Source organism: Sminthopsis crassicaudata, chromosome 2 (genome assembly GCF_048593235.1).
Source record: "Sminthopsis crassicaudata isolate SCR6 chromosome 2, ASM4859323v1, whole genome shotgun sequence".
In the NCBI taxonomy this organism is placed as follows: Eukaryota; Metazoa; Chordata; class Mammalia; order Dasyuromorphia; family Dasyuridae; genus Sminthopsis; species Sminthopsis crassicaudata.
This window is the reverse complement of record NC_133618.1, coordinates 332416-353903: the sequence shown is the minus strand read 5'-3', so window position 1 is coordinate 353903 and position 21488 is coordinate 332416. Positions and strand designations below refer to the sequence as shown.

Below are 21488 nucleotides of genomic sequence, written 5' to 3'. Positions count from 1 at the left end.
AGCAGGATGACCTCAGAGAGGCCTGGAGAGACTTATGTGAACTGATACTACGTGAAATGAGCAGAACCAGATCATCATACACAGCAACACTACTATATGATGAACAATTCTCATGGATGGGATTCTCTTCAACAATGAGATGATTTCAAACCACTTCCAGTTGTTCAGTGATGAAGTGAGCCATATGCACCCAGAGAGAGAACCAAGGGAACAGAGTGTGGAACACAACATAGAATTTTCACTTCTTTTAATAAATCCTAAATGACTTTTCAGAACAGTTGGACCATCAATACATAGCTTACATACATTGTATTATTGTCTCTAATTTGATAAACCACCCTCCCCCAGTGCTATTTCCAGCTTTTGGGATCTTTACTGTCAATTGGAAGGATTTAAGATGAAACCATAAAGTTGAAAGCTTTCATTTTTAAATGCATCTTAAGAAAACATCTTCTGCCTGAACAAATATAACAAGAAATCGATTTCATTAGTTGCATAGATTTGTTCATTTAGGAAGGATGTGCAGGTTTCCTACATCAACAAAGATCTAGATTTAGAATTGCTGATATCTTATTGCCTCTTCCAAACTGCCAAATTATAGCCAGAAGATTTAATGAAGTCATCCGAGTCATTACCCCTTATCTGAAGCTGAGACTCACTAATAAATGGCATGAAGGCATAGGGTTCATTTTAAAACTCTTCTTTGGCTTCTTAAAGGATTTAGGGTGGGGACAGAACCTAACCCTAGTCTAAATGCACTGAGCTCCAGTCAAATAAAATTACTTTCCCTGATGCTGCCTTTCAAGTAGGTAACCAGGTGGCAAAAAAGGATCCAATATGCCTAAGAAGTTATCGGCCCCCTTTAGTCCTCTTTTATTTTCCCTTCCTCTCTCTCCCCATGGGATTATAGCTAGAGATGGCTAAGTATGAAAGGCATAAGCACGACCACATCTTCTTCTAGAGTTATCTCCCTAATTCATTTTCCTTATTTTAATGCCTTTACATTTCTTCACAGATCTGGCAATTAACAATCAGATTTTTATATAAAACCCTTTCCATATTGGTTGTATTCATAAGGTTTTTCTCCAGGGTGGATACCTTGATGTTTAGTAAGAGATACCTTTTTTGTAAATGTCTTTCCACACAGGTTACATTTATAAGGTTTTTCTCCAGTGTGGATTCTCTGGTGTACAGTAAGAGATATCCTTTTTGTAAAGGCTTTTCCACATTGTTTACATTCATAAGGTTTTTCTCCAGTGTGGGTTCTCTGATGTACAGTAAGAACTCCCTTCCTTCTAAAAGCCTTTCCACATTGTTTACATTCATAAGGTTTCTCTCCAGTGTGAATTCTCTGATGATCAGTAAGAGCTCCCTTTCCTTTAAAAGCCTTTCCACACTGATTACATTCATAAGGTTTCTCTCCAGTGTGGTTTCTTAGATGTATATTAAAATCTCCTTTATAACTAAATGCCTTTCCGCATAGGTTACATTCATAAGGTTTCTCTCCAGTGTGGATTCTCTGGTGTTTAGTAAGAGTTCCATTTTCTGTAAAAGCCTTTCCACATTGGTTACATTTATAAGGTTTTTCTCCAGTGTGGTTTCTCTCATGTATAATAAGAGATTCCTTTCTAATGAAAGCCTTTCCACAGAGGTTACATTCATAAGGTTTCTCTCCACTGTGGATTCTCTGGTGTATAGTAAGAGTTCCACTTTCTGTAAAAGCCTTTCCACAGAGATTACATTCATAAGGTTTCTCTCCAGTGTGGATTCTCTGATGTATAACAAGAGCGTTTCTTTCTGTGAAAGCCTTTCCACATTGGTTACATTCATAAGGTTTCTCTCCAGTGTGAATTCTCTGATGTGTAGTAAGAGTTCCTTTACGTCCAAAAGCTTTTCCACATTGGTTACATTCATAAGGTTTTTCTCCAGTGTGGTTTCTCTGATGTACAGTAAGAACTCCCTTTTGTGCAAAAGTCTTTCCACACTGGTTACATATGTAAGGTTTTTCTCCAGTGTGGGTTCGCTGATGTGTAGTAAGAGCATCTTTTTTTGTAAAAGCCTTTCCACATTGGTTACATTCATAAGGTTTTTCTCCAGTGTGGATTCTCTGATGTACAGTAAGAGTTCCCCTTTTTGAAAAACCCTTCCCACAATGTTTACATTCATAAGGTCTTTCTCCTGTATGGATTCTCTGGTGTGTAGTAAGATTTCCTCTTTTTACAAAAGTTTTCTCACATTGGTTACATTGATAAGGCTTCCTTCCAATGTGGATTCTCTGATGTACGATGAGAGTTTCATTTTTTATACAACCTTTTCCACATTGGTTATCTTCATAATGTCTCTCTTTAATCTGGATTCTCTCATGTGATGCACAGATTTCTCTCCAAGTAAAGTCACAGGGACCATCACCCATGGGTCTTTGCTTGTGAGTTTTGAACACAGAATGGCTTAGCTCTGCAGGAGTTTTCTTCATTCCAAGTCTGAACTCTGCTTCCAAAAAAAATAAAAAATAAAAAAAGAGAGAGAGAAAAGAAACAATTAAACATGATGCAGGCATATATATGTTTATTTATTTATTTACATCCCCTTTCCTCTGTGAGCAGAAGAGAAATTCAGTTTTTTTCTCTTTTCCTAGGCAAAGAAAAATTCTAAATGAGCAGAAGCAATCACTTTAAATTTCATTAGTTTACATCCCAAACATCATTTATTTTTTAAAGAGCTTCATTCATGCACATTTACAGTGGAACCTCACAATAAAACCTATGACAACACTGAAAGTACCTTCATTCTGATTAAGGTTAACCTTAACCCTAAATCAGGTCAGAATGGCTGAGTGACTTGACCTCCATCCCAGCAGTTTAGACTAGGATTTACATCCTGTGAATGGGCATACTCTACTTACAGCATGTGACAAATCATTTCCACTTTAAATTTTTTTCCCTTTCCCTTTCATTATTTGTACTTTCAATACTTTTTCCATTCATTTGGTGCATATATACTAAATATTCAAGTTATTTTATGATCCGTCATGCTTGTAACCCTAACAAATTTCCATAGTTTCCATCTGTTCATTTACTCTTCTTAGATCAATTAACATCCTCCATTTTCCAGATTTCTTTTTCACCACAAATACTGGGGAATTCCAAGGACTTAGAGAAGGCTGCAAATGTCCTTGGTCAAGTTGTTCATTCACTATGTCTAATAAGGCCTGGATTTTATCACTTCTTAAGGGCCACTGTTCTACCCACACTGGTGAATTAGTCTTCCACTGAATAGGAACCAGTGAAAGTGCAGGTAGGCCTTCAACAGCAGCCCTGCCTAAAGAGCCAAAGTGCTTATTTGTAATCTGTAATTTGTAATTTGCTATCTGCTGTAAAATGTCTCTTCCCCACAGATTGATGGGGATTTTTTCAACCACAAAAGGAGTAAAAAACTCCTGTTTCACCTTCAAATATCCTTCTTAAAGGGGTAGCACTAACTTCTGCTGCTATTGATCCTCCTACCCCAGACATGTAGGTGTCTGCCTTAATCTTTGGCCAGTGACTGGGCCAATTGGCATCTCTAATAACTGTACGATCTGCACCCGTGTCTACCAATCCTTCAAATGGTATTCCATTTATATAAACAGTAAGCATAGGTCGGTCAGCTGTTACAGCTGCTGTCCAATATATTCCTGGATTTTGTTCATTGGAGTCAGAATCTAGGCGACTATCACCAGGTTGCTTATTAGGGGTACGTAACAATAATCCCATCAAACTCTGGGTCCTTCTAAGTGCAATACAGACTTTTGGTTTCTCAAATTGACATCATAGTGTTCCCATCAATCAAGGAAGGTTGAACATTAATATACAAATGGCCACAGGAGTACAAAGACCCTTGGGGTTGTATCTCCCTAGACCACTGAAGTTCTCTCCTTCCTGGGTTACCTAGCAACCCCATCTCTAATCGCCTGAGTAAGATGTGACTTGGGTCTGCATTCCTGCAGCAGTGCTGGCAGAGTACTTGAGAACCATGGTCAGGAGGCAGGGACAGGAGAGTCATTATGAAATCATCATGGAAGGCCACAACCTTTCCAGAAAATCAGACCTTAAAGTGCCACTCATTGACATGTGTATTTCTAATTTGAATGTTTCCTCTGATTATGATAGTCTTCTTCTATCTCGCTGTTTCTCAAAGGAATTGGTTGGGGATATGGATTGGTCATTTAGTAGGGATTCAGTTACTATTCTTTCAAAGGTTGTGAGTATTTAAATTATTATAGAAAAGCAACATGAAGCAATATTTGAAAGTGACCCTTGAGTACATTTGTCATTTAGTGCAATACTTGTCAAGAGCCAATAAAAATATAAATCATTTTTAATAGTAATTAGCAATTGCTTTGACTGGCTAAAGATTAAAAAATGAATTTCCATGTCTTCATTTTTTGTCCAATTCTCCTGTTTTCTACCCCAAACATATATGACTATGTTCATCATATCTGCTTCAAAATGTGGACAGGGCCTTGAATCAGGAAACCCATGCTTTTAATCCCACTTCATTAATTTGCTGGTCAAGTTATAAGACCTTTGTGAGATTCAGTTTTTTTATCTGTCAAATGGGCATAATAACAGCAGTTAAGTCCTCAGATTCTCATGAGGATAAAATAAGACAATGTAGAGGATAGTAAACAGGGCTGTATAAATGCTAGGTATTTTATTTCACTTTGGGTCTTTCCTCCCCAGTTCTACTCTCCTTCTTAAATCATTATGATCCTCACCAATTAATGATGCATTGAGGCATTAAATTATTCAGTTTATCTGATGCACAGTGGGTCTCTCCACAGTACCTGATGTATTGTCTGTCCCACCACTCTGTGACCTCCAGGACAGCAGGGCATGTCCCTCAAATCTCTTTGTATTCCTGGTGTTTAGTCCAGAGCTGCCATGTAGCAGGCCCTTAATTGTTTACTGATTAGAAGTTCTAAGAATGGCTCAAATCCTAAACTTAATCCCTTGGGGCACTTTAAAGAGAGTTCCATTGCCCCAAATCCCTAACAGTCGCTTCTTACAGCATCACAGATGAGCACTGAAAGAGCCCTACGGGGCCATGGAGAGCAGCCCACTCATTTTGTAGATGGGAAACCGAGGTTCACTGAGGAGCCCTGGCCACTGCTGCCAAGAAATATCCATTACAGAATTCCAAGTCTGGCCTTTCTCCTCCAAACTGAGCATTAACTTCAGTATAACTGCCAGAAGCATTTTGTAACCACAGCTCTCTTACACCTGCTTTCATCTGACTTACCTGGAGAGCAGCTCCTGTGGCTTTCTTGGTCCAGCATCCACAGTGCTTCCTTTTGTTCAAAATAAGAGGTCACCTCTTCTCTGGGAACTGGAAGCCCTGGGAAGGGAAATCAGAAAGAAAAGAAGATGGAGAGAAGTTGGTCACTTAGATCTCCTTAGGGAAAAGGTGAGGATCCAGAGCTGTTTCCTGATGGAATTGAGACCCTGATGTTCAGACATATCCATCAATACTCACCCACTAGGGCTTGTAAAGCAAGTCACCTAAGGCACCACTATTTGTACAGCTTCCTCTGTACAGCCAAAGGTCCTTCCTCTTACTTCCTGTCCGGTGAGGCTCCCTTCTGGCAGAAACTTCTGATCACAAACTTGGATAAAAAAGAGCTACTGGATGGGAGCAGCCTCAGGCCTGATCAAGAGGGACCTTGAACTTAGTACACCTTTTTTACAGAATGATAGACTCATTTTCTGTAACTTAGAGAGAACCCATAGTTCGGTGGAGAGTCCTGGACACAGAGTCAAGTATACCTGAATTTGAAGTGAGCCTTGGACAATTACTAATTGTGCACCTCTCGGCAAGTCAATTAAACTCTGTTTTCCTCAGTTTCCTCAACTCTCAAATGGACATAACAATATCACACTAACTTGGAAAGTTAAGATGAGGATAAAGTGATAAAATATTTTGATTTATTTTTAATTTATAAATAATCATTTCGATATCATAGTACATTAAAAAAGATAAGTGCACATGAACCTATAAATCCACAACGTACAACTTTCTATTACTTTCAAATAGACAACGAAATTATTTTTTCCCCCTTCACTTTGCCTGTCCCCAACCTAGAGATGGCTGCCATTACATAGAAATTTTTATATACACATAAATAATACATAGACATGTAAATACACACATACACACACACACACACACATACTTTGACACGCAAAATTTGTGTCCAGGTAGAGGCTAACCTCTAAGATTAGTTCCATGTTTCAGATGCTTCCCCTGATTTAATCTTTGATCTGGAATGGGTAAGAGAGAGCTTCAGGAACAACAAAGGACATCCCCAGGTCCTATCATGCAAGGCAAAGACCAGCACTTGCTCTTCTCTTTCCCCATCCCCCAATCTTGCACCCTGGGGAATGGAGATTTTCCCTTTGAGTGCAGACCTGCCGTCATCAGGGGAAGTGCCCTTACCCAGGGAGAGCAGGTTCTTGGCGTTCTCCACCATGACCTCCTTGTACAGCTCCTTCTGGGAGGGGTCCAAGAGCCTCCACTCCTCCTTAGTGAAGTCCACAGCCACATCCTTGAATGTCACCATCTCCTAAACCATCAAAAGGAACAAGATAAGGAACTGAAAGACACTTCAGGAGCAGAGTTCAACCCCCTCTAATTTACTAGAGAAAAGAAACTCAGAGCAGGAATTTTCCCAAAAGTCATAGCCTTTCTGAGAGTCAGGGTCAGCTCTTGCGATTGTGGCCATTAAGAGACTGATAGAATGACTTATTATGGAAATAAAGCTGAGTAATGAGTTATTGTGGAACACATAATGGAATGACATCCTAGGGCCCCATGGCATATCCCTTTAATGTATCCCTCCAAACTTTTCCTTGGTAATCCTGCTTTTCCAACTGCATTTCATATTTCCCACCCCTTATGCCCATTTTATGTTTTCATTTTATCTATAACTCTAGAAGGCAAAATGGCTGTCTGCATAAAGAAGAATCTGTAAAGTTCATTTCTTTGCTGTGGTGGGTAACTTCTATCAGTCGGCCGAAAATACAAAATTTCTGAGAATAATTTCAATTTTCTTTGATTTCAAAACATCCTGTGGACCTGTCAGGCTTACAGTCCATGGGCTCCCATTCCTGCTGCTTCTTTCCCCAAAGAGTTCTCTCCTATTTGTATACTCAAATGCACAAGACCTAAGAGCAAAGTACAAACTACGATATGGGCCAGAAGGGCCAGAAAGAGAGGATTGTTAAGTACTTAGCACTTAGTAAGAACCCAATATCTCATTATCTCATTAAGCATCTAACATATAACCTTTTCTCCTAAATGAACCATCTCTGCCAAAGAGAATGGCCATTGTAAATTTGACATGTTTATGTCAAACAAGGAATTGCCACCCTGACCTCATCATGGTCTAAGTGTAAGCCACAATTTTCAGGTTATTTCTTCTAATCTATTATTTCACCTCTGAACATCTGAGGAATTTATTGTTTTTTTATAGTTTGTGAGATTGCCAAGGAGAAGCCCACATGGGGAGGGGGGAGGAGGGTGGGAATTAGGAAAGGTGGAGAAAAGCAGGAGGCCGGATTTAGGAGGTGGGCTCCACTGATGAAAGGTCTCATAGGAGCCAGGGGACCTAAAGTGCCTGAAAAATCTACTAGTCTTGGGGTTGGGGAGCTGTCCCTCCTGGGAGACACGAGCCCTTGGAGGAGAAGGACAGCATGGACACAGGGTTGGCATTGGGAGGAGAACGTGGAGAAAAATGAAAGGACGGCGAGGCAGGATGGATCATGTGCAGGGGATGTTCCCCAGCAGAAGCAGGGTTCTCTCCAACACCTGCCCTGGGCTCTGAAAGCAAGGCGTCTGTGCCGTTGGCCAACACGCAGTGGCGGAAACCCCTGCAGCACAGCCTCAGAACGGGGCCTTGGAGGCTCTGAGGGTAAGAAGCGTCAAGGAAAAAGAAAGCGCCCGTGGGCAGAGAGCCCCGGGCCCGAGAATGAGAATCCAGGCAAAACAGGAGGGGAAGATGGAGGCCAAGGGCAGAGAGGGGGGTCCCTGTTAGAGAGGGAGGAAGGGATGCAGTTAGAAAGCCAAGGAACAGGACCAGTGGAAGAGCAAGAGGGGGAGGGGAATGTGTGAGAGAACTGAAGGGAAAGGGAGGTGAAGACGAGCAGGAGGAAATCGAGGAGAAGAGATGGACAAAGGTCTAGAGAAGGTGGAGGTAAAAGACTCAGGACGGGGGACCACAGAGGAAGACGCCTATTTCTTTTCGACACAAGGAACTTTTAGAAAAATTCACTGTATCACAGATCCTGCCCACGAATGTAAGAAGGTAGAAATGGTCCATGTTCCCTCTCATTCCCTAATGAAATAAGAGTGAAAACTGGCTCAGAGATCGGCACCGGAAATACAAACCCAAAAGGAGATTGACCCGTGAGGATGAATTCCATCATGGCTGAGTGCGAGAGCAGAACTCGGCAGCGATAACTCCGTCAAAGGAAATGGGGGCAGTAGGGGGCGCAGTGGGTAGAGCACAGCCCTGAATCCAGGAGGAGCCGAGTTCAAACCTGCTCTCAGACACTTATCACTGCCCGGCTGTGTGACCCCGGGCAAGTCACTCAACCCCCAATGCCCTCACAATAAAAAACAACAGAAAAATGAAAATGATTAATTAAATAATGTTCCAAAATTTCTGAGTTTCCGCTTAAGCTGCCCTCAGGGGGAAACACTCACTTGAAAAGGGAAGATTAAGCATTATACAAAAACCTAGAAAAATGGGAACGAATCCCAAATAAACCCAAATAAACCCAAGAGACAAGATGTGGTGATGAGAAGGGAAATAAAACATGACCAACAGAAAGAAAACCCACTCGGATCAAGGGGACGGAGCCTGAAATCCAGTCCGGGGCCGAACAGCAGAGGAGACACCACAAGAAAACCAGGAGGAGGAAAAGGCCCAACCGTCCAAGGAACGCCCCTTTATGGTCCAGAATCTGAGAAGAAGGGGCTGGGAGGAAGGCTGTCAGCAGCGGGTGTGACCCCAGGAAGAGGAAGTGAGAGGGCAGCAGGAAGCGGATGTGAAGGAGCGGGAGGAGGCAGGACCAGGTGAGTAAAGAGGAAGGAAAGAGAGAGACAAGGGAGGAGAAAGTGAACAGGGGGGAGGCCGCCTCCTCCTCCCCCACCCCCTCCCTCCTGTCTGCTCCCTCCGCGCCCCCTTGTGGAGACTTTGGACATTCCCAGGCAAGTCTGGCACAAATGATTCAGAAAGCAGAGAAGGAAACAAGGAGAACTGACTCTGCTTCCAGGCAAGTACCAACATGGCTGACACAGCCTCAGAGCAGGAGGCAGCAAGTGAAGCAGGCAGTGATACTGAGGAAGTCCCTGTGGGGGCGCCACTCCCCTCCCCCGCTGTGGGCCGCTCGGACCCAGCGGCGCCCCCTTGGGGCCGCTCCCACGGCAGGCAGAAATCTCCACAGAGGGAGGGACCTTGGGAACCTCCTCCAGCCTGCCCAAGGAAGGAAGAGTAAGTGACAGGAGATGAATGGAGAAGCGCACCCAGTGAAAAGGGGGGAGGGGGGAGGGAGGGATCAGTCCTGAGCAAAACAATGGGAAGGGATGGAGCTGAGTGAGTCTCCTTCTGTCTGAGGGGGGAAGGAGCCCGAGGCCCCGACAGAGACCCGGGACTGCGCCCAGTGCAAGTGTGGGGGATGGGGAAGGGCACAGAAGGGGAGGCCCTGAAAGGAGGTGCGCCCTCTGGCGGGGACCTCAGCTTAGCACAAAGAGCAGCCAGGAGCTGAGGATCAGGGAGGAGCAGCAGCTGTCTGCCAGAGGAGGGGGGGAAGGGAGGAGGGGGGGGAGGAAGGGGGGATGGGCCGGGCCCTGTGGGAAGGGGCTTGGATTTATTTGTTCCCAGGGAAAGTGGAGCAGGTGAAAGGGGGAGACGGGAGCTTCAGGGCAGCGTGGCCACAGGAGGCCAAGAGCAGGAGAGACTTGGGGTGGGGAGGGGGCTGGGGGGGGCCAAAGGGAGCAGATCTGACCCCTGGGAAGGAGATTCCTGAGGAAGCAAGTGGAGCACCTCCTCAGTGCTCTGTAATGAAATAACCCCCAGCAGGGGGCGTGCACGGGCTTCGGTGCCCAGATGCCAGGGGCCCAAGGAATCCGCTGGGCACGGCAGGGTTGTTACTGCTGTGTGTCCCCCTTTTTGTAAAGAAATGACCCGTCCATCAGGCCCTGCCCCCGCCACAGCCCATCCCCCGTCTCCAGGATGGCTGTGGCTGCTGATGGGCTGGGGTCTGGGGATGGACTGCACTCACCCGAGGAGGAGGTCCGAGGCTCCCGGGGCCCATCCCCTCTGGCTCCCGGCTCCCTGTGGAGGTGGCAAAGCAACCAGAGTGACTCATTGCGTCCACTTCCTCCCTCTGGGCCCCGTCTCCATCCCGGGGTCCTGTTGCTCCCACCCTGGAAGGACCCTCAGAAGTGACAAGGCCAAAGCTCTTCCAGACAGAGGTCCCAGGGGACCCTGGGGCTTTCATTCTAAGCCCCTCAGAAATCCCAGAGCAAGGCCAGCAGCTCCAGGAGCGTCCCTCCCCCCTCTGCCTGTGCCAGAGAAGCCCAGCGGACTGCCTGGGGCTCCCGGCCTGGGGGACCGCTCTTTGGGCCCACCCACTCTGGGTGTCTGTCTCTGACTCGGTCCCTGCTGGGGCCAGTCCTTGGTCACGTGAAGCTGGAGCGGGAAACGCTCCCAGAGGACGAGGGGACTTTCCCCTCTTTTCTGAGCAGGAGGAGCCCACAGCAACTCCTGGAGTGCGAGGTCCCCCAGGGCTTCCAGACTGCCCCCTGCAGAACAGTGCAGGAGGGGCCGCGAGGGGGCGCTGTGGATGGAGCACAGCCCTGAATTCGGGAGGACCCGAGTTCTAATCTGGTCTCAGGCACCTCGTACCTCAACCCTGGCTGTGGGACCCTGGGCAGTAAAAGCACAGTGCAGGAGGGGCAGGAATGGAGCCCCCGGGGAATGATCGGGAATGATCTGGAAAGCTAGAGCCCGGAGACTGGATCCAGTCTGGGACTGAACCCCAAGGCTCAGGGAGAAGAGGGGCGGAGGAAGCAGGAGGCTTGGGGAGCAGGGTCCGGGAGGCCACAGACCAGCACGTCCATGGGGAGGAGGGAAGTGCTCCTGACGGAGCGCGGAGCAGGGGAGGACCGCGGGGGCTTGGGAGCACTGCGGCCCGGAGCCTCATTAGAAGGCAGAAATGAGGAAGTCTGGGAATGTCCGACCCGACGGGAAATCTGGCCAAGTGCGGAAGCGAAGGTTTAGGGCTGGGGGAGCTCATCGCACAGACGCCGCGGCGGAGAGGAGGGCTCCTGGCGGAGCCGGAGGCCCCGAGCCGCGAGTTCCGGAGCGGAGACCCCAAGGCCAGGGCGGCCACGGAAGCCAGGAAGCCCGGGGGCTGCAGGCTCCGACCTACCTGGGGCTGCAAGGACAGGCCCGGCTTCGGAGTGTCGCTGATCTCGGGGAACGGGAGAGATCCGAGCTCCGGGAGACGGGGACAGATCCGAGCTCCGAGAAACGGGGAGAGATCCGAGCTCCGGGAGACGGGGACAGATCCGAGCTCCGGGAGACGGGGACAGATCCGAGCTCCGGGAGACGGGGACAGGTCCGAGCTCCGGGGAACAGGGACAGATCCGAGCTCCGGGAGACGGGGACAGGTCCGAGCTCCGAGAAACGGGGAGAGATCCGAGCTCCGGGAGACGGGGACAGATCCGAGCTCCGGGAGACGGGGACAGACAGGAACTTCGGGGGACGGGGACAGATCCGAGCTCCGGGAGACGGGACAGACAGGAACTTCAGAGGAAGGCAGAGCAGTTTGTGTGCAGGGAATGGAGAGCGGTGTCACTTCCTGCTTCCGGCAGCCCCGCGCGGGCGGGTCTTCCCAAGAACCCCGCCCCGTCCCTCCCCCAGGGCGGTGGAGCCCTTTCCTCCAATCACAGGGAGGGGCTGGGCTTGGGCCTCCCGGCGCCTCTCCTACCTCAGCCCTGCCCCCCTTCACACAAAGATCTTCGGCCCTAAACTCCTCCCAGACCTCCCGAGTCCTCCACAGGGCTCAAATCACAACCGGGCCACACCCCCCTCCGGGCTGCTCATCTCTGAGAGCTCCTCCTCCCCTCGGCCTCCTCCCGATCCTCCCCAGGGCCTCCTCCTCCTCCTCCTCCCCAGGGCCGCCTCCTCCTCCTCCCTTCCCACACTCGCCCCTCCTCCCCCTTGGCAGAAAGCCCCCCCCCCCCTGCTGAAACTGCCTCAGGAGACTTACCCAAAGGAGGGGAGCCCACGCTCTGAACTTCCGGAAGGGACCTGCCGGGCCCAGAGTGCACCTCCTCCTGTCAGAGAGGGGAGACACAGATTCAGGGACCAGCCCAGGACGCCCCTGCTCAGAAACATTTGGAAATCTGGCTGAGGTTGTCCCAGCTTACGGGCTCTATTATAATGACATTAGCACAGGTGTCAATCTGGTAAAAGTGTATTAAGTACGAAGCACAGACATTGAACGAGAGAACTGTTAATCACCCGCTAAAGTAGAGAACCATTGTCTGCTCAATTCCGCTGACTGAACACCTTGTAAGAATCCTCCTTCCAAGTAGCTAGTTCTGGCCCGGAACAATCAGTGCTTATTTAACCCAAAATACAACTCGCCACATTATTCTGCTGTATAATTATTTTTAATATGTTTCAAAATATTCTCATTTACTTTTTCAAATCTTATTTTCAAATTTTATTTATTTGTTTTTTCAAAGTAGATACAAAGATCGTCTTCAACATTCACCCTCGCAGAACCTTGGGCTCCAAACTTTTCTTCCTCTCTTCCTCCACTCCCTCCTCTGGGAGCAAGGGACCCAAAGTACGTTAAACATTTCTATGCACATGTCCTCATTTGTCATGCTGCACAAGAAAAATAAGATCAAAAAGGGGGAAAAGCAAACAAACAACAACAAAGAAGGTAAAATACTCTATTATGATCGACTTTCAGTGCCCACAGATGGTTCTCCCCAGCCCAAGTGTACTGGAGTTTGGCTGAATCACCACGTCACTGAGAAGAGCCTTTAGAAAGGATCATCGCACAGTCTTTCTGTTGCCATGTACACGGTGCTCTTGGGCACAAGGGATGCAAAGCCCAAAACCTTTGTCCATGTCCCGCCTCCTCTCCTGCCAGGCTCCATTCTGGAAGAGAGTCCTAATCCAGCACCTGGACAGAGGAGTGATACTGGGCCAGAGCAGCCTCAAGCCTGACCAACAGGGACCTGGGTTTGGGGGCATCTTCTTCATAGAAGATTATTCCTCCCAAGGTTTCCATTATCTAGAAGTGAAGGGGAGCTGGTGGCACAATTAAGAGACACCTGGGCATAGAGTCAGAAGTGCCTGAGCTTACCTCAAGCTTCAGACAGTTCCTAGCTCTGTGCCCCTTGGCAAGCACTTAAACTCAGTTTACCTCAGTTTCCTCAACTCTTAAATGGGGACAATCATACCACCTAACTGGGAAGGTTGTTTTGAAGATAAGGTGAAATAATATTTAGTTTTCTTTTAAAATTATGGAACAAAACAAGTATTTCTATAATATAGTACAATTAAAAAAGATGATTGCACATGGAACTGTAAATCTATAACGTATGAATTGTTATTTCTTTCAATTAGACAATAAATTTATTAAATATTTTTCCTTTCCTTTCCATTCACACACCCTAGAGTTGGCTACCATTCATATGCAAATGGTATCTTTTTTCCTTTATCCTTTATCATTAATTTGGTTAATCATAGTTAGAATGATTTATTTGTTGAATTCTTAAACAATATTGTTGTTACTGTATTCTAAAGAAAGAATACCCCAAATAGTAGATGAAAATACATGCTTATTCTCTTCCCTTCCTTTCCTATTGCCTGTGCTGATATTTGAGGGCAACAGGGAAGGAAGATTGTGGACCAGCTTCCTATATTAGAGACAACCAGGTGCTTTCAGCTCAAACTGATGCTTGTTAGAAAAAATATTAAACCATCCCACAGAGGAATAGACTGTAAGGAAAAGCTGCTTGCATAAATTTCAGGCCATTGGAAGATAAAATTCATATCTAGGTAGAGATGTAGTGAAATAACCTCTGAGATTAGTTCTGGGTTTGAATTACTTCTATACTGGTTTGACCTTGGACCTTAATTTAGAATTAGCAAGAATTACCTAGAATTAGTTAGAGACAGCTGCAGGTGATGAGGTTTGAATGCCCTCAGTTTCTGGTAGTCATGATTATTGGCAGTAAGAGAATTGTTATTTAATCAGCCACAGGTTTAAAAGTGAAAGAATTCACTTATTCTGGAATTATCAGTTACATAATGAAAGTTTATTGTTGGATAGAAATCAGTTTGCTAAGGGACTGACTTTTGTAGTGGTAGAGTTCTAGGTGTGTTATTGCCATGTCTTTTCTGTTTCTTGCTCATTTTCTTTTTATTTGGTGGGGGGTAATTCTTTCTTTCTTTTCTTTTTTCTGCTTTTATGATCAAGCTCTGCTCCTAGGATAAAGGGGACACTGTGCCAAGCTTCCCCAAGCCCCTTATGCTTCTAGGGGCTCTGTCTGCTTTTTTCAGGAAACAGCCTGGTTTCCCAGACTTTGCCTTCAGAGTTGAGACTGGAGGCTGCCCCACTGCTCTGCTTTCCTACTGAGCCGGGACTCAAAGGTCTCTGTTGCTGATCTGCTATGATCAAGACCCTCTCAGCAGCTTTCTCAGTCCGGGGGAGTTGGGCTGAAAACCCTATTCACCCCAGTGACACTTTCTTGCAGTTTTCCCAATCTGTCTTCAACTGGAGAGTGGTTTCATTCCATTACACTCTGTACAGAGACTTGGTTTTGTGTGGTTTTCCAGGGAAACTGGGAGAGCTCAAGTAGCTTCCTGACTTTACTCTAGCATCTTGGCTGTACCATTAGAGGTTAGTCTCTGCTTCCTCACTTTGTTGCACTTTCTGACTCTCTCTTGCCCTTTTTTGTGTCTGTTTCTCTCTTCCTCTGTTTCTCTCTATTCTCTGTTTTTTGTTTTTTGTTTTTGTTTTTACATTCACTCTCTGACTCTATTTCTGTTTCTCTTACTGTCTCTGTTTCATTTATTCATTATTATTTTTATTTTTTTTCAATGTTCTCACTCTCTGGCTCAGACTCTCTCATCTGGCACTTCCTTTATCTATTTTCTCTCTCTGGTTCACTCTGTCTTACTTTCTCTGGCTCTATCTCTCTCTGTCTCTTTTAATCATTCTTTTTCTTTCTCACTCTCATTCTCTGACTTATTCATTCTGCCACTCTTTCTCTGTCTCTGTTTTTCTTTTCCTCCCCCTTTTTTTTTTTTTTTTTAAATTTGTTTTCTCTCTCGCTCTCTCTCACTCTCTGGTTTCTCTTCTCCCTGTGTTTCTGTCTGTCTGTTTTTCTTTCCCCTCACCATCTCTCTGCCTCTTAAAGTTTCTTTCTCTCTGAGTCTCTCTCCCCTCCCTCCCTCTCATCTTCCTTCCCTCTTTCCTTCCTTCTCTCTCTCTCTCTCTCTCTCTCTCTCTCTCTCTCTCTCTCTCTCTCTCTCTCTCTCTCTCTCTCTCTCTTCATGTCTCCTCCTGGCACATTCACATTCTCTTTCTTTCTCTGGTTTATGCTGACCTATTTTCTTTGCTTCTTTCCATATATACCTTTGATACTTCCTCTCTATTTCTTTCTGCCTTTTCTTTACCTCTCTCTTTTTTTCACTCTCTGGCTCTCTCTCTGTCTGGCACTTCCTTTGTCTCCTTTCTCTTTCTGGTTTGCTCTGTTTTGCTCCCTCTTGCCCTGCCTCTGTCCCTTTTGTATCTTTTTCTCCCTATCTTTTTTAATTATTCTTTTTGTCTCTGCGTTTCTCACTCTCACACACTTCCCCTTTCTCTCTGCTTCTGGCTGTCTCTGTCTCTGTATCTCTCTGGAGAAGGGACCGGGTAGAATACTATAAATAGTCATATCCAAAGAATCAGCTTCACATACAAAATTAGAGATAAACAGAATTGTAGCCTTCAGTCTGGAAATGTCCAGTTCAAGAAGAATCGAGGTCAGGTGAGATGGGTTCAGAGGGCCCAGAGTGGTCACTGTTCTAAAAAATTGGTCCCCAAATGGGAATCTGTTCACTGGCATTGACTTGGAGTCAAGAATCCTGAGTTCTGGTCTAAGCTCAACTGTTAGTAGCTAGACATTTCCAAAGTCATGTCCTGGTAATGTTACCTCATTGATCACTGGAAGGAGGTAACTTTCTAGAAGTTGCTGAATTAGGCAATTTCAGGTTCCAGTGATACCATCAGAGGACCATGGAATTGAAGAGGATTGTAGAGGTAATCTGCTTTAACCCCTCATTTTAAAACTGAGTCCCATAGAGAGAAGTGACTTGTCCAAGGTCACATGTAACAGGTAGTAGCCCCCAGATTTGAAATTCCAATTCCCCATCTACATGCTTTCCCATTGCACCACCCTCTAATTCTCAAAGAGAAGTCTTGAAAGCGAGGACCTCCGTTTATTTATTTATTTATTTTTTACCAATTCATAATCAGTGGAGCAGTGGAGATTTGCATCCTGGAAGACCTATGTCCTAATCCTACCTCAGGAATTTATTTCCTGAAAGTACTCAATACTTCAAGTAATTTGGCTTCCTCATCTGTAAAATAGGTGTTAACTACCTCATAGGGTGGTTGTGAAGATCAGATGAAATAACATGTGAACCTTCCAATGCTCCATCAGTGCTAGCTGTCCTTGGTTTTCCTGGACCAGTTACTTTATAACTAAAAGAACTCTATAATTCTTATTTTTAAAGAAAAGTAGACCCCAAAATGTGGTTCATTGCCATACATATCAAGTTAAAAACAGGTTCTAAGATACCAGAGATTTTCAACTTTTATTTTTATTCCCCTGGCTTAGTTCAAAGTTATAATTAAATAAAAATCACATTTATCAAGTCTTCCTTCTAACTTTTAAATGCAAGAATACCTAGGTTGGACTGGAGGTTTGGGAGAAGGTGGGATGGAGTGGGGTTGGGGCATATATTTCCTTCCCCCAGGGAACTTTGCAAGCTATGAACCCATGGATTCCTACATAAGCCTGTGGACAGCATAGGGCGACCTCCTGTTTTACCTTCCTTCAGTCAGTCGATAAGCAGGAAGAATACCAGAAGGATAGAAGTCACTTGGTATCAACCACTGTGCCCAATAGAAGTGAAATATAAACTAATTCATGTTGAAAATATCCCAGCGAGGTTCAAACATTAGCCCATCCACTGGTGGTGCCATTAGGGAAATGTTACAGCTGATTCCATATTAATCATTCTCTAATTCTTTATTGTTTCCAGTTGCCAGGTTTCTCGTGGCATTGCTCCACATCTGGAAGAAAAAACAACTTGGTTCCTGGCCCTCCCTCTCCCTCCCTCCTTACTTCCCTTCCCTGAGGACATGGATGAAGTGGGATTTATTTTTTTACTCTGCTGCCCCGGGTCAAATCCATTTTATTTCTTTCTGCTCCTCTCAGTGGGACTGGGGGTGATGTCTGGAAGCAACTGAAGTAGGGACAGGATTCATTAAATCAAAGGGGGAAATAGGCTGAAGAGAAATTAAAAAGAAAAAGAAATGTCTTCTCCAAAGCAGATGTGGGTAGTGGGAAAATGAGGAAGGATTCCCCAGGTTCTTTGGGTGGTTGACAGCAGCATGGGTCAGGCCTCTCCTCTCTTGCTTTTTCCCAGGGAGTCCAGGGCCAAGCCAGTGGGAAGATCACTTGTTCCCTGACCATTGCCCTGCCCTGATCCTTTAAGATGTGGACACGTGGGAGTATTTCTAACGGGTCATCTTAGGTACAGTGAGCATCTTCTCCCTTTCTTGTGGCCTCAGTACAGGCGGCGGGTACATAGGATGGAGCCAGAGAAAGGTTTTAAAATAAAGAATGTAAAGAGAAAGAGGTAAGAGCTTCATTTTTAGTCTCGAATCTGGCTCTGTGTGGGCGGGGCTGGGGCGGGTGCACCCCTGCTGCAGTGGCAGAGGAGGGGGAGGGGAGGCCAGTGACTTATGGGGGAGGGGGGAACCCAACCCCTAGATGCGGGGAAGGGCTGTGATTCTGTATCTTGCACAGCATCCCCAGGTGTTGCAGCTAAGACTTTTGAGAGGGGAGGAGTCACTCACTGAACAAGGGCTGGTCCAACCCGCCAGACCTGCTGCCCAAGGCTTCCTGCTGCCCAAGGCTTCCCTGCTTGTGGACCCTGTCCTTGCAGCTTAGGAACTGAAGGGCCCAGAGGGACGGCGAGCTTACAGCTTCTCCGGGGCGTCGAGTCCTCCCCAGGTGAGTGCACCCAGAGCCTGGGAGAACCAGTCAGGGTTGTTTGTGCTGTGTAAGGAATACAGTCCTCTCGTTGACTTTCTAGAAAGCCAGAGGGGGACTCAGCAAAGCTGGGGCCTCTTTATTTTCTGGCTGTGGCTCCCATGTTTTCTTGTACTGAGCTACTGATGTCTGGAAACTTTCTGGAGTCTGTGGTGCCAGGGAGAGTGGGCCTCTGACACCCAGGGGAAACCCAGGAACGTCTTGATGTGGGTGATTCTTGAGCCGAGCCTTCCAGGAGCTTAGTGGTTTCCATGAAGAATTCCTTCAAAATGAGTTCTTTGCCCTAAAGCATGAACAATAGGGAGTCTTGGGTGGGCACAGGGTGGGGATGATGCTTAGTTGTCCCACCCTTCGGGTTCTCCTTCCATGGATACAGACCCGAGGTGTGACTTGGGTGCTTTCATGTGATAGTTAGGAGCTCATTCAGAGGGGAAGATGACTGCAGTCTGGGGATGAAAAGGGCAGAAAACATTTCTGTGTAAAGGAAAGACTAAAGTCGATTATTAAAGGCTGTAAGATGTTGTGGCTGTTCAAAGTGATGATTGAGCTAAAGAGGAACAAAAGGAACTTATTTTAGAATATACCCCTAATATACATATAAATGTGTCAACAGCTTTCAAATGAATAGGCTTTGGATAAAAAACAACCCTGTGGTATGTGATTAAAAAAGAGTCAAATCTCTTTGTGAATGATACAAGCTGATACCTCATTGTTTGGGAGCAGTTTCACATTTTGAGTCCGCAGGGAAAGATCTTTCATTTATTAAAAACTCGATAAATGAATGTATAGGAACACAGTGTCAAGGTGCTAAAGTCATGGATGTTCCTGGGGAAGCTTCCCAGCTCCCAGCATGGTCCATGTTTCATTCAATTGTAAGGAACACTTTAACTTTGGGCAAAACCTCAAAAGAAAGAAATCACCTAAACGTGTCAGGACTGAAGTATGTTTTTTAAAGAGCTTTTGATTGAATGGGAAAAGTTGGGGAAGTGCTTTTGGAATGGAATGGAATCTTTCATGATTGCATTGATATTCGGGGGCTCTCCTGAAATTTATGAGGATTAGGAAAAGGAAATGATCGATTAAAAAGTCTGATGGCTGAGCTTGAGGAGAATTGAAGGCAGCTCCCGAGGGCTTCAAGGCTGCTCAAGTTCCAGCAATTAGACGTCCTCAGCTCACAGTAGGAGTCAGCTGAGGGAGTCTTCTCTGCTGGGAGAATCCCATGGTTTTGTTTTTTGTTTTTTTTTGAATGCAGCCAGAACGAGCATGATGGGGACTGAATGTGGATCACAACATAGCATTTTACCTTTGTTGTTCTTGGTGTTTCCTTTCTTTCTTTTTCTTTCTCTTGTATTTTTCCCCTTTTTGATTGATCTGATTTCTCTTGTGCAGAATTATATATGTGGAAAGATATTTACAAGAATTGAACCTGTATTAGATTACTCCCCCTATCTAGGGGAGCAGGAGGAGAAGAGGGAGAGAGAAAAATCTGGAACAGAAGGTTTTGCAAGGGTGAATTATGAAAAGGCACTTTGCATGTATTTTGAAATAAAAAGAAATGTGAGAAAAAAGAGACAGACAGAAACAGTGAGAAGACATTGAGAGAGAAAGAAAGAAAAGAAATGATTAAAAGAAATAAAGTGAAAAAGAGAAGAAAAAGAGAGAGAGAACCAGAGCCAAAGAGAGCAAGACAGAGTGAACAAGAAAGAGAAATGAGAGAAAGGAAGTGCCAGATGGAGAGAGGGAGGAGGAGAGAACAAGTTTATCTTGTTCAATTAGGTATATTTATTATAAGAAATTTGTTTTTCTTTCCCCCTTCAGTGTGATGGAAGAGAAAGGCAAATAAAATAGGTTTCTGTTCATTTTTGTTTACAATAAAAAGGCAAAATAAAAAAATAAAAATAAATTTAAAAAAAAATAAAAAAAAATAAAAATGTGTGCTCCAAGTGTGATACATTGCTTGCTCTTTCAGGCAAGATCACTGAGTTATTACTTTTACTGAACTATTTCACTCATAAAATAGGAGTAATCTGTAAATAGAGAGAAAACAGATCAATAAAACTTATACAAACATAACTTTGGGAGGGGCCAGTGCCCAGAGATCAGATTGCGTAGCAAAATCTACTCCCCCAGTTGGTGACCCACACTGGGTGAGGTCATTTAATAGCACTCACTTTGGAGACCACTTGCGGCATAAATGGTGACCCAGAGCCACACCCAAGGATCCACTTGGGTAAAAAGAAAGAGAATGAATAAAACTAATTTTTTAGTTTTATGCACATGCCCCATACAGTCCTCAAGAATATATGCCAGAACTTGATAAATAATATAAAGATGATTTTTAATCCCATCATTAGGCACATCTTGGTTTGTGTAACAAGAGTCACTATAGACAAGAGTTCCTCCTCTTCATAACAAGGCGTGTGATCTGAGCTTAGGCTAGGAATAATTATCCCAAGCCTGAGGTCCCCTTTGCTTCTCAAGAAATGTTTCATTTTTGAACACACAAGAAGTACCAAGCAAAATCCCTTTTACATTTATAGACAAGGAGGTTCCCTGTGAAGCTATCTCATGAGTACTCAGAACTCATGGTGCCCGGGGCTTTGCTCAGGAGGATTAAATGTAGGGGACAGTAGATGATGCAGTGGGTAGAGGGCTGGGCAGAGGGTCACAGAGACATCTTCCTGTGTGACTCTGGGCAAAACATCTAATCTTGTTTGCCTCAGTTTCCTCATCTGTAAAATATAGGGAGAAACAAATTGAACATGATTGAAATGATTGAAAAAAACCATACTTACATTTAGATGGTGCTGACAGCTTTTGCTGTCTTTCAGCAAACTAGAAACAACAATTTAATGCCTGGTTAGTAAGAATAGTTAAAATTGACAGGCACTAGATGGCATGGGCAAGCTCCTCTTTTAACTTGCCCGAAGCAAGCAGCTGACTTTCCTCCAGTGTCCCAGGGTCTCTGCTTCCTGAATCATGACTGAAAATGAAACTTTTTTTTGTCCCTTGAGCCTAGTTCAATCTGGGAAAGATAATAGCCAGTGACTATTTTTGCCACCCATTTAATCAAAGCAAAGATGAAATTA

At 45.1% G+C, this 21488-nt stretch overlaps 1 protein-coding gene across 4 annotated transcripts; it reads right to left on the bottom strand.

The window, feature by feature from the left end:
• Positions 1 to 230: 230 nt before the first annotated feature.
• On the bottom strand, positions 231 to 11158 carry LOC141553871 (uncharacterized). 4 transcript variants are annotated; one of them, XM_074285304.1, is made up of 4 exons: positions 10323 to 11158; positions 6475 to 6601; positions 5281 to 5376; positions 231 to 2490 (listed from the first exon to the last, which is right to left on the bottom strand). In XM_074285304.1, the coding sequence occupies exons 1-4, from the start codon at positions 10539 to 10541 to the stop codon at positions 1040 to 1042; spliced, it is 1893 nt and encodes a 630-aa protein (XP_074141405.1). In that variant the 5' UTR covers positions 10542 to 11158; the 3' UTR covers positions 231 to 1039. The 4 variants fall into 4 exon arrangements, with proteins under 4 accessions (XP_074141405.1, XP_074141406.1, XP_074141408.1 ...); XM_074285305.1 differs by having other exon boundaries at positions 231 to 2487; positions 10323 to 11157; XM_074285307.1 differs by lacking the exon at positions 10323 to 11158 and adding an exon at positions 8880 to 9372.
• Between the last annotated feature and the right edge of the window lie 10330 nt (positions 11159 to 21488).